Genomic DNA, 12,913 nt, shown 5'->3' on the forward strand with positions numbered 1-12,913 from the left:
ATATATAGATATATGTACATCTATATACTTTCGATTGCTAAACAAAGTTTGCAAGTTCCTTGACATTTTGTTTATGGAAATGCATGAGTTAAGCGTCTTTGAGCAAGTTTCTTTTGCAAGTTTCTTAAAGTTTTCCGAGTTTTCACAGTTTTCATATATTATTCGAAAAGTTGATTAGAATTATTAATCCTTAGTATTTCATTCTAATTAGCATTGGTAATTAGTTGAGGTTCGCTAGTCAAACATTCAAAGCAGAACCACTTAGAGAATTCATTAAAAAAAAAAACAAATAAAAAAGTCTAATCAGAATTTATCATTTGCTCATTGGCGTTCTGATTGGAATTGCATATACAGAGTGGAATTAGAGGCCAACGCACTTGGTATGCAATAGCGTAGATGGGCGTGGCTTGAAAGGCAACTGCAATCGAAAAACTTTTTTTTGGGGGAAAAAATTGTATTCATTTACTTAACAAAAATATAAACTTTTATCTGAAAACATACTGTATTTAAAATAAGAAATTTAAAAATCATATAAATATATGTTTTTTTATTATTTTGAAATACATTAAAAAATATGTAAAAATTACAAATATTGAATAAATAAATTAAAGAAAATTAGAATGAATAAATAAAAATAAATAAATTAAATTCAATAAAATAGTGAATAATAAATGAATTAAAGCAAAATATATTGAAAAATAAAAATAAATAAATTAAATTCAATAAAATGATGAATATTACTTTGTAAAATGGTAGAAAATACAAAATAAATAAAAATATATTTACTTCAGTTTTAAATAAATTAAAAAATACTTATATGCAAATTATAAATAGTTAAAAAATGGAAAAATAATAATGATAACAAATATAGAATTGAAAAAATTAATAAATAAATAAAATGGGCTTACTCAATAAAATTATGAAAATTGCTTTGTAAAATGATAGAAAAGTAAAATAAAAAATTTTTTGTTTATTTTTTTTTTTCATTCATGTAACTCTTCTCTAATAAATAAATTAAATACCAAGATTTGAAAGTTTTATTTATATAAAATACTTCACAAAATACCACACTTTCTTAATAAGGAGTGCAAACAAAATATGTTCACCTACTCAAAGTATAATTAACTTGATGCTTTCACATCAAATCTAAGTATAGCTGCCCATATTTATTTGTATAAAATGTAATAGCTCCGATAATCCACTTCGGCGCAGAGCTCGGCCTGCCTCAGAGCCATTCATAAGGCGCACAATTACATAGAGTGCTGATATCGATGTTTTGCTTATGCATCGAAGGACTCGCATAAAGCAGGATATGCCAAGGCATAAAAGTCGATTCCCAGCAAGGAGCAAAATGGTAACCGACATGAGGGAGAAGGGAATGAAGAAGAAGAAGCGGAGCAGAGAAGAGAAGAGACGAGAAGAAGAGCACCCGCGCTAGATGCGCAATTGATGATAGTGAGTGCTGTGAAAATGGAAAATGAAATTTAAAATTATTTTGCAACTAAATTACTTGTCTTATTGCCGTCCAGGGATTGCCGGAGTTGGCTATTTATTGTGGCCCAGTCGAAGGCAGAGCGAGCCGGGCGACCGAGCCGGAGTCAGGGCGAATGCCAAATCGGGACAGAGTCAGAGCAAACCGCCTATAAATTCCCATTTATGCCCAAGACAATCATATAGCGAGATACACACACACGCACACTCGTTTACATATAAAGTGTGTACTATATACCGAATGTGTGTGTGTGCATGTGTGTGTGTGTGTGTGTTTATTATAGGAGCTGTGAAATGTGCCCAGGCTGGAGCTGGCAATGGAAGCGTGGACGCTGCAGCACGCACGATCCTAGCACGAAATTGCGGGAGTGGAATGACGATGAAATGAACTGTTACTGGAACTGTGACTTGACGGTGACTTAAAGAGTGATATGTGGGATTATGTATGTTACTCTGTGAAGGTATATACACATATGCATAAGAGAAAAGGTATGTCATATATGCATGGAAGATAGAAGGTATATATGATATATGAATAAAGTATGTTTCATAGATACTGATATATGAGATATATGTAACACTATATATTATATATATAGATCATATTTGCATGGAATTTATAAAAAATATGCGATATACGTTTGTAAGAGATATATGTATGTATATGTGATATATGAAAGGTATGTAGATAAAATATGTGAATATAGAAGATATAGTGGAATCGGGTTATAACGACTCCGCTTATAGCGTCCGTAGGGTTATTGGCACGAGAATTTTGGTTTGTGGGCAAACATATACATATGATTATAGCGTCCTTCGGGCATCGTTATAACGGGATTCTACTGTATATGTGATATATGCAAGTGATTTATATGATATACGAAAAATGTGTCATTTACATACATATGCATAAGATATATGTAAGTGATTTATATGAAATATGAAATGATTATGTATAATATATGAATGTTTGATGATAGATGTGATACAATATATGAATAAAATATATATGATATACATATGTGTGAAGTATATGCTATAAGAGATATATGTATAATGCTTATATGATATACTATGCCTTATATGTATGTATGGAATGTATACGATATATGTAATATATGTAACTGAAACATATGAAATAGGCTTAAACTAATGTATATGTAGTATGTAATGTATTATGTAGTATAAGTAATGTAGTTGATACGAGAAATGCCTTTTATATTATATACAGAAACTAAAAACACTCAATTTCTTTGTCAGAACTTTTGAGAGAATTAAACAAACTCGAATGCCAAGGTCGAATCATTTTCCAGTGAAACAATGCGAAGCCCTCACATCTCTGCACACTGAGCACTCTAAAGATCCCTGAATTATTTCTTTGTGCTTTGTCCTAAAAATAAATGCCGGAAGTGGCTGTAGAAGCCTTTGAACAGCTCCTTTTGCAGGTTTTCACTACAGAGCGGTGAAGGTGCTTTAGAAATTGATTCCAGTGAAATCCGAAGTTTATTGACTTCTGAAGCTGAATATTTCCAGAAACAATAATGAAATTTTCATGAATATTTTGCTATGTTTTCATTGTGGAAAACAGAAAACTTTTGCCGACTGTGTAATACACTTATCTCAGCAGCTTGAAAGTTGAATTTGATTAGGAAAACGCTTGAATAAATAAATAAGGTTTAAAAAGCTAATCCTTAAGGAATTAGGAATACAAAAAATATGTTTTATGTATTTTTGAAGATATAAAACCGAATAAGAATAATAAAAAATTTTAAATATTAACATTAAAATAAAAAAAAAAGATTTCAGATCTCTTTCAGTAAAATAATTTTTAAATAAATATTACGAATATTAAAAAAATCTTATGCGAAATATTTAATAGGTAAAAACGATTCTCATTTATATTAAAATATGTAAAAAAGCATATTACTTTAATTTTTTTTGTCTTTTTTTGTCTTTTTTTTTTTTTTTTTTTTTAATATTCGAATATTAAGTTTAAAATTTCAGCGTCTATTTATGTAGGTATACTCTGAAAATAATGTGAAAAATGAAAAAGTATTCAAACAAATGCCCAGAGTTATTAATGTAAGTAATACAGTACCAGAATTTGCTAAATACATACAATTAAAAACTAAATATGAAAAAAAAAAAAATATAATTTTTTTAATTCTTATCAAGTAAAAAAAAAAGAAAATACTCTTAGATATTAAAATAAATAAAATAGCAAATTATTATGGAGCTGCAAATTGTATTCTCAGAGAATTATATAAGGATTCTCTAAAATACAGATATTATAAAATAGCTGTTGAAGTATCGGTATTAGCCTGACCAAGTGAATGAACTTTTCAACAGAAAAATCGCAAAATTCTGTACCCAAAGCAGCTTAAGGCCTGTATAAACAATATTCCATTAAAACCACTCAGGTGAGCCAATTGCCTCACATCGCTCGTAATTAGACTTTAAGGCGCTTCAATGTTCGTATGCTAAATGTTGTTTATAGTAATCAAAATTTCATTGGCATTTCGTGAGCAAAACAAATGTGAAAGTGAAGCCAAAGGACGAGCCATCTCTAGGCGTTACACGCAGTCCCTGTGTGTGTGTGTGTGTGTGACTGGGGCCCAGTAGTGCATTGGAGCAGTGTCTTAGTCGAGGGCTGGCCAATAATAATAATCATATTGTTGGGTGCTCACAGTTGTTGTTGTTGTTGTTATTGTTGTTTGTTTGTTTGTTGTTTTTTGTTGTCCTGTGTTCCTTTTTTTTTGTTTTTTTGTAGGCGTTCGCCCAAGAACAATGTGCCTGGGCCATGGCGTCCATTGAAAGCCGCAAAACAATAATAATAATAATAATAAGCCGCCTGGCAAGCAGGAAGCCATGTTAATACAAATGTCCCAGTAGCTGAAGCAGCCTCTGCTGACTAACGCAATTGCAAACTGACAATGCGACCCGAAATTCTCCCCCTCCACCACGCCCCACTCTCACTCACTCACTCTCTCTGTATGTCTTTTGAGTATTTTATGCAGTGGGCGGCATTTGGGGATTGGGTCTGGGATTGGGATTGGGATTGAGATTGGGACTGGGACTGGGACTGGGAGTGGGGCCGTGTTGGGGCGTATTTGCTTGTCGGCCCTTTGCATGAACTGCCAAGATCAGCACAAAATTTTTGCAAATTTTATTTTATAGCATTTTCACAAGTGGAAAGTCGTGTCTATGCCTCTCTCTCTCTCTCTCGCTCGCTCGCTCACTCACATTCGCTGTCACCGTCTAGCTGTCCTTGCCAGTAAGTGTGTGTGTGTGTGTGTGTGTGTGTATTTTGGCCATTCGGGCTAAGCAAATAGCTTCGTTTGTTGTTTTGCTCTATCAATATTTGACTTTCGGCTTGTTTTTTGTGGGTGAACCTACGAAATTACCGAGCAACAATAACAACAACAACAACAATGACAACAACAGCAGCAACAGAAGACAAAAATTACAACAAAAAAACGAAAAATAAAAAGCGCAAACGCCAGCACTTGACAGTCCCTGGGAAGTCGAACAACTGCAAAGCTCTGTCCCAGCCAAGGCAGCTCATACACACACACACGCACACAGCTTAAATTGAGGTAAGTGTGTGTGTGTGTGTGTGAGCGCCTTGACAATGCCAATTGAAAGATATTCTTCTCACATGAGCACACAAATGACAGATGAGCATCTCCGATAAGCCACACGCATACACACACACACACACACACACACACATATATATATATATACATACTCTAAGTCTAACAGGATTCGTCGAAATTGTTCAGCATTCAAACTTTTACAGCTATGGAATTTGCAACATTTTACCTTGATATTCACATCTACAGATGAAAATCGATGCATTTGTATATATATATATATATATGTATGTATATACTTTCCCACATCTAAATTGTTAAGTCGACAATTGATTTGACCCTACTGAAAATCGCATTTCGTATGATTGGCAACATTTTCTCAATTCTCTATGCTTTTTAATTGTTCAGGCTTAGAGCTTCTCTTGATAGATTCAGATTAAAGATTCTGAATCATATTTTAGTAGCTGTTACTAAGGAATTATTGAGACACAATTTTCTTCTTATTGTTGGAAGCTTTTTGTTGGATTTATGCTTACTTTCTTATCTTCTACATGACTATTGCTTAGCTAAGCTATTAGTTTATGCTTTAATGTTTATCTTTACGTTTCCTCCAATACTTCCAACAACTCTGAATCTCTACTATCGCTCTACTCTCTCTCTCTTTCTCTTTTTCTCTCTCTACTCTCGCTTTACTCTCTCTATTTCTCTCTCTACTCTCGCTTTACTCCCCCTCTTTCTCTCTCTCTCTCTCTCTCTCTACTCTATTCTCGGTCTACTCTCTCTTTCTATTTTTTTCTCTCTCTCCCTCTCTTTCTCTACACTCTCTCTCTCTCTCTCTCCCTTTCTCTACACTCCCTCTCTCACTCTCTCTGTCTCTCTCTACTATCCCTTTCTCTCCCTCTCTGCTCACAACATGTTCTACGACATTTTTAGTTTCTCTCCTCATATTGCTGCACACCTCTCCTGCTTCCCGTCACGCTTCTCACTTCGCAATGCATTTTATTGTTTGGACTGCATTTGGTTAATTAAACAGGCATATCGAGGCTCATGAGTTCATGAGGCCAGCTCATCGATCCATTGTGGTCTGCAGTCTGGCTGCTGTGGCCGTGTCAAAAGGTGAATGGGCCGTGAACCCTATTGCGGCGCTATCTAAAATCAAGTGCACGAAGTTCACTTGATGTTCTCGCCACTGAAGTAAAGCAAATTTCCGTTTGGTGGAACATAAAATTTATGGCCCACGGCCAGGGCGTAATGGCACAATGCAGCCCAGCTCATCGCCCAGCCACACATGGCGCCGTCTCTCTCTCTCACTCGCTCTCTCACTTTTGCTCTCTCCTTTGCTGGCTGTTACTCTGCCATGGATGGTGCTAAGCACTGGTCTGGTCTGGTCTGGTGGGCACTTACCAATTGTGGTCAAAACGGTCAGCGAATACAAAAACGCTTTGGCGAAATTCCATTCATGCGGTGGTCCACCCACGCCGCCACCGCCGCCGCCGCCACCAAGGCGATGATGATGAAAGTGTGTGTGAAGGAGCACAGCTTCTGTGGCTGGATTGTTGGCCGAACCAGCTGAGCCACCGCCACTCCCGGCAGCAGCACCACCAGCCGAATGTCCGGCAGCCACATCGTCGTGTGATAATTGCAGCATAACATCCTCGTTCAGTCTCTTGATTAATTGGTCTTGAAACTTGGCAATTTCAAGTGCGGCTAATCTGTGAGTGAGAGAAAGAGAGAGAGAGAGAGAGAGAGTGAGACAGGAATGAAGAGAGTGTACATATGTGAGTGTGTGTGTGGCAATAAGTAAGTAGTGTGAAACAGAAATAGTGAGTGTGTGAGTGTGTGAGTGTGCGTGTGTGAGGTGCTGCTTACTTTGTCCAGTTCTCCTTGTAGAGTATGTTGAGAGACACGGTTATGTCCCAGATATTCTCAATGGTGCGCTGCCGTACATCATAAGTATCCGGCGATAAGGCAAACTGCGTCTGCCCCCCATCCATGTCGTTGTCATCCAATCCATAAACAAAGTCATTCGATGCCTGACCATACGCGCCACGCTCGACGCCATGGCTCAGATCCTGTCCCTGTCCCTGTCCCTGGCCCTGGGCAACTGCAGCGGCCACCGTGTCATTGTCCGAGTGTGTTCCAGGCTGCTGCTGTTGTTGTTGTTGTTGTTGTTGCTGCTGTGTCGTCTGCGGCGACCTTTGCTGCTGATAGATGCCGTTGCCGTTCCCATTGGTGTTGCTGTTGCGCTTGGTGGATGCCAGGGTATGCTGTTGATGCAGCAGCGCCGAGTCCTCGTTCTCGATGGTTAGGAATATAAAGGAGCCTGCAAACAAGAGCAGCAAACGGCATTAGACTCATGAGATTTCACACACACACACACACAGACAGCAGAGTGTTAGCCTCCGAAATAAGCAACGGCAACTCATTTGTATTGTCTGCATTGTCCGGATTGCTTGGATGCAGTTGGGGCTCCTCGACTCTGGCCAAACCGGCCACGAGTCGTGCCCGGACCCATCATCAGCTCTTAAATAGCCCAATTTTATGGGCCAGCCAGTCTCAGTGCGATTGTTGCGAGTGTTGCTTAAATTTCAGCCCACTCAATCTCTGTCAATTGCAATTGACAAAAATTTACCAAGAATTCGACCCAAAATCAATTCTCTGGCTAAGCCCACAGAATGTAGCTTTTAAATAGTTATTATTACAGTTATAAATTGTTGCATTACTAGGTCTTTGATATGGATATTTTACTTTGACTGAGCAAGCAATTTGTTTTTTTTTTTTTTTTTTTTCTTTTCATTATTATTATTTTTTTCAATCAATATGCATTTTCGTAACATATTTATTCATGGAAAATAAGGATGACTTTTGCCATATTAATATTTGCTGCTTTGATATTGCTTCATCGTTGTTTTAATTTGCATAAATATTAAAAACGAATATTTCTTCAATTTATATTGCAATCGACTATTGTTGGCTGCTCGGTTGAATATACATTTTCTGCTTTTCACTTGCTTCGCTTATTGTTGTCAGTCTTGGTAACTGATAATAGATACGTTAAGTTCGGTTCGGCTTCTCCAATTTATTAGTCTTACTTAGACGACTTTTTAAGTTATTCGTTTACGTATCTAATCCTTACTTTTCTTGGGTCTCTGTGTTTTCTCTCTCTTCACTTCCACTAATGCTTATTACTATTCACTTAGCTTCTTACTTCTGCATTATCTTCCTGCTGAGCTCTTTATATTTTTCCCTCTATTTCATCTGTTTCTGTCTCCCATAGTTCCTCTGTTTCCCATGCTCTCTGTTTCACTTTACCTCTCTCTCTTTCCCCCTCTCTGTTTCCAACCTTTTCTCTCTCCATCTCACTCTCATCATCTTTTTCCCTCTCTCTTTCTCTGTCCTTCTCCTTAACTTCTTGTATGTACTCATCCCTAACTGTCCCCCTCTCTCTATTTATACCTTTCTCTCCCTCTTATTCTAATTCAGTATCCATATTGCTCTCTCTGTCTCTCTCGCTCTCACTCCTTATATCTCATATAGCTACAACTATCAAATGGACTTCCAGCCTGACATCAAAATCTTCCAAATTAAGTTGAATTCATCAAAACATTGACATTTTTAAGATATTTACCCCCTCGTCGGGTTAGGCCTCCAGGAATTCGGGTCCATTAAATCAAGGGGAAAACAAAGGGCAACGGGTCGCAGCTTCTACAGCTAGTTGACATGACGAATAGTCAGTGGCCAGTGCACAGTGTAAAGCTCAACATTTGCTGCATAAATTCCGAGGCTAAAGCCTTGTCACTCACATAATGTCTATGCTGATCAACCAATGCTCACAGACATAAACACACGGACACACACACACACACTCTTGCCTGGGCAAACATGTGTTGCTGGAGCGGCATTTGTCAAGTTTGTGAAAAAGTTTTTCAGCTACACTCGCCGCCCGCCGTAGCTTTAACAGAATTTTTCTTCTCCTCTTTTTTTGGGCTCTGCAAATGATATTATGAGGGGTATGATGAGTCGATGTCGTCGACAAAAGCCAACACATGTCAAAGTTAAAAATAATACATGAGCCTGTGTGGCAGCAGGACTGTGAATTGGCGGCTGGACAGGGAGAAGCAACAGCAGCAGCAGCAGCAACACCAACACAAAAGAAGCAATTTTTGTTGCTGTTGTGCTTGGCCAACTTGAAACTTTTGTTGAAGCGTTAAAATGCACGCAAAATGGAGTACATACTAGCACATATGCATAAACACGCACACATACACACACGCACACACACACACACTGGAGGCTGTCAAACGGGTGTGTGCTGACGTCACAAACTCACGCACCGGAGCCTAGAGAAAGTTAAATAATTGTTTGTGTCATTTGATGATTTCCTTTAACAAGGCAACACGGCTAACTTTTTGCGCAGCTGTCACATACAGCCGTACACACATGTTCACACAAACGTACACACACACACACGCTAGTTGGAGATGAGCTATAGCGCGACTTTGAACAACGTAAATTCTATAGCAATTATAAACAAGTAAGAAGGCTCTAGTCGAGACTGCTCGACTAGGAGATACCCTGAACCCTCTAAGCTGATATTCTAATCATTCTGCATTTTTATGCACACATACATGCACATGCTTCCAGACGCACGCATAAGCCTGCGCTCTGCTAACTGCGCAGTAAGCAGCGACTGCGCTTGGGCTGCGCTGCAGTGTGGGCAATATTATGAGAATTTATTTGTTGAATAATTTCTTTTGTAGACATAAGATCTTAATGAAACTTTTAGAGTGTAATCATATGATGAATATGTGTGTACATTCCAAAGCACAAGTCTCTAGTACTTGAAATGCGTTTTTTACATATTGGGGGGAAAGGGGGCGTGGTATCCAAAATCTGTAAATTACAAAACTTTTGTATCGATTAACTTTATATACAACGCAAATTTGAAGACTCTAGGTCTAAAAATGTTCAACTTAGGCTGAAAAAACAATGCCGATTTTTCGATTATTCTCGATAAAAAAGTTATCGGACGAATTATCGAAAAAATAAAGCAAACTCGTACTGCGTATGGTATACACGAGTGTGCATGCCAAATTTCAGCTCTCTAGCTCTTATAACTTCTGAGATCGACGCACTCATACGGACGGACGGACGGACGGACGGACAGACGGACAGGGCTATATCAACTCAGCTCGTCGCGCTGATCAAGAATATATATACTTTATGGGGTCTGCCACGCCTCCTTCTGCCCGTTACATACTTTTTCACAAAACCATTATACCCTGATTTCCCATTTTCAATGGGTTCAGGGTATAGAAAAAATGTATATACAAATATATAATAAATTAAACAATTTTCCATCGTGCTTAAAATTAGCAAATTATTTTATTTTCAGAATACAAAATTATTGTATAAATAATTATACAAATATATAAATTTAAAAATTTAAGCAAACCTGTTTTTATAACTAATATCTATTTTATTATTTAAACAAATTTTTAATATGCAAAACTTGAGTTGAAAAAAAAAAAAGTATAATAATTAAATAAAGCTAGACATATAATTTCATTGTAGCTTTATTTTAAAGTCATTAAGATTTTTCTTACAAAAAAAAAAAAAAAAAAAAAAAAAAAAAAAAAAAAAAAAATAAAAATGTAGTATAATATATTATTAATCAAAATATAGTCATAAATATATAATAAAAATATAAAGAAATAAATACCATATAATAAAAAAAGTAAACACATTTTATTTTTGTTAATCAAATTTGCTTTAGTCTAAATGTTATTCTACATAAATGATTAAAAAAGAAAATAATAATCCAGGCTACAAATAAAATTTAAGTTTTATTACTTTAAAACTTTTTAGATTGTTAATCTTTTCAGTGGCTGTGGTATACATCATAGTATGTGGTAAAATATGGGTTGAAAAATAAGAATTTCCATCGATATGTAATTTATAGGTTACCCAAAAAAAGCTTAACTAGAAAATTTATTGTTTATAAAACAGATAGCACATTAAAATATTATGTCTTGCTCAAATAGCCATCTCATAGACTGACGAGTCAAGTTCACCTGAGCAGAGTCAAGTTCACCTGTTACGTTCACAGACTTTGACGCTAAGCCGTGACAGTTCACATTAGATAAGTTGCTGGCATCTCTGATGGCCCCTTCGATTTGTTTAAAGTATTTGATGTAGAGCGCATGTGTCGGCTGCCTTTTGCATGCTGACTATTTTGTCACTTTGTCTCGCAGCCTGTCACTTCCGTGGCCGACATGTTCGCACAGCCGTCTTTGGTTTCTAATGCGAGTACACATGGCTGGTGACACGGCAGCAACATGACAGCGATGCCAATGTATGGGATGATAATGCCAAACGCACACACACACACACACACACCCACACACAAACACAGAGACACTCACATACACACTCACATAATTGTCAGCCGGATAAGTTCTCGAGTTTTTGGCCTTGCGGCAAAACTCGCGGCCGACGCCATTTTGGCGTTTTCTTTCCATTTCGCATGCGGCTGGCGAAATGATTAATTAAATTTATCACATCCTCGTTGCTGGCGCTGTTGTTGTTAATTTAAATGTCGAAATTGTGACAAGACACATTAGGTATCTGTTGTTACAGCGAGCTCTTCATCTATTTGTCTATCTCTATCTCTAGCTGTGTCTCTATCTCCATCTCCATCTCCGTCCGTATCTGTATCTGTATCTGACGCAGAGCAGCCGCAAAAAGTCAACGGCTCGAAAGGAAAATGTTGCGTTAATTAGTCAACATAACGAAAACTCTCAAGGACTAAATAGCAATGCGACAACCAAATGTTTATTCAACTGATAGTTTTGCTGTTTTACCATATATGTATCTATCCATACACACATACATATATGTACACTTATATGTATGTGTCTATATGTCAAGCTATAATTAATCTAGCGAAATGCCACACTTGCTGTCCAAATTTAATGAGCGGCTTGACTCGAGCCCCTAAATGCCAGCAGCACATTGCAAATGAGCTCGGCTCAGCCAAATCTATCTTAATGGGCCTTCGATTAGGGGACGCTGAGTATAAATTCTATTAGTTTCCATTCAATTTCATATTCATATCGAACTACTTCGATTCATCTACTCGAAAAGTTCCGCAAATTGAATGGATTTAGGTCCACCTTTTATAATATTTATTCAAGAATTTTTATTTATTCTTCTCCTAAGTAATCTTCATCTGACATTAGGCACTTAGACACATATATATCTAAATATTTTATATTTTATTCAGTAGAATCCGGTTATAACGACGCTCAAGGAACCGTCGTTATACCCGTTATAGACGTTATAACCGTATACATTTGCTTATATAACTTTGTCTGGGGCCCAGAATTTTCGTTGCAATAACCGTACAGACTCCTTAAACGAAGTCGTTATAACCGGATTGTACTGTATTTTAAAGATTCAAAACTAGAGTAGTTATTTGTTTAGCTACTTTTGATTTACTTCAACGATGAATCGAAATAAATTTTACATATCGAAAATACTGGAAGAGTGGAATCGGAATATAAAAAACTATATCTTCCACTAGCGCTGGGGTTCCAAAATGAAATGAGTTTACCTGACACTCTTACCAAAAAAGAATCAACTGTTTTTAGAAAGCCATTGTGTACTATGCAATGTTTACATATGTAGATAACTTTTGATCAACGTGCACTAACCGCATACTATTTAACAATAATATTAGAGGAGGAGCGTTGAATATAAGTATGAGAATCGCAAAGAAGAGCAGTGTTGAAATGAATTTTTAATTACAGCCGCACAGACCTCAC

General features: G+C 36.9%; 1 protein-coding gene across 2 annotated transcripts in view; it reads right to left on the reverse strand.

Moving 5' to 3' along the window:
* LOC6584367 overlaps positions 1–12,913 on the reverse strand; it is a 109,974-nt gene that overhangs the window by 5,223 nt on the left and 91,838 nt on the right. For both annotated transcript variants that reach the window (XM_032732287.2, XM_032732286.2), the window contains exons 4-5: positions 6,957–7,410; positions 6,492–6,799 (exon numbers count right to left, since the gene is read on the reverse strand). In XM_032732287.2, the coding sequence (XP_032588178.1) occupies positions 6,492–6,799; positions 6,957–7,410 (762 nt within the window). The remainder of the gene's footprint in view (positions 1–6,491; positions 6,800–6,956; positions 7,411–12,913) is intronic.

Source organism: Drosophila mojavensis, unplaced genomic scaffold, assembly GCF_018153725.1.
Source record: "Drosophila mojavensis isolate 15081-1352.22 unplaced genomic scaffold, ASM1815372v1 contig_136, whole genome shotgun sequence".
Classification (NCBI taxonomy): Eukaryota; Metazoa; Arthropoda; class Insecta; order Diptera; family Drosophilidae; genus Drosophila; species Drosophila mojavensis.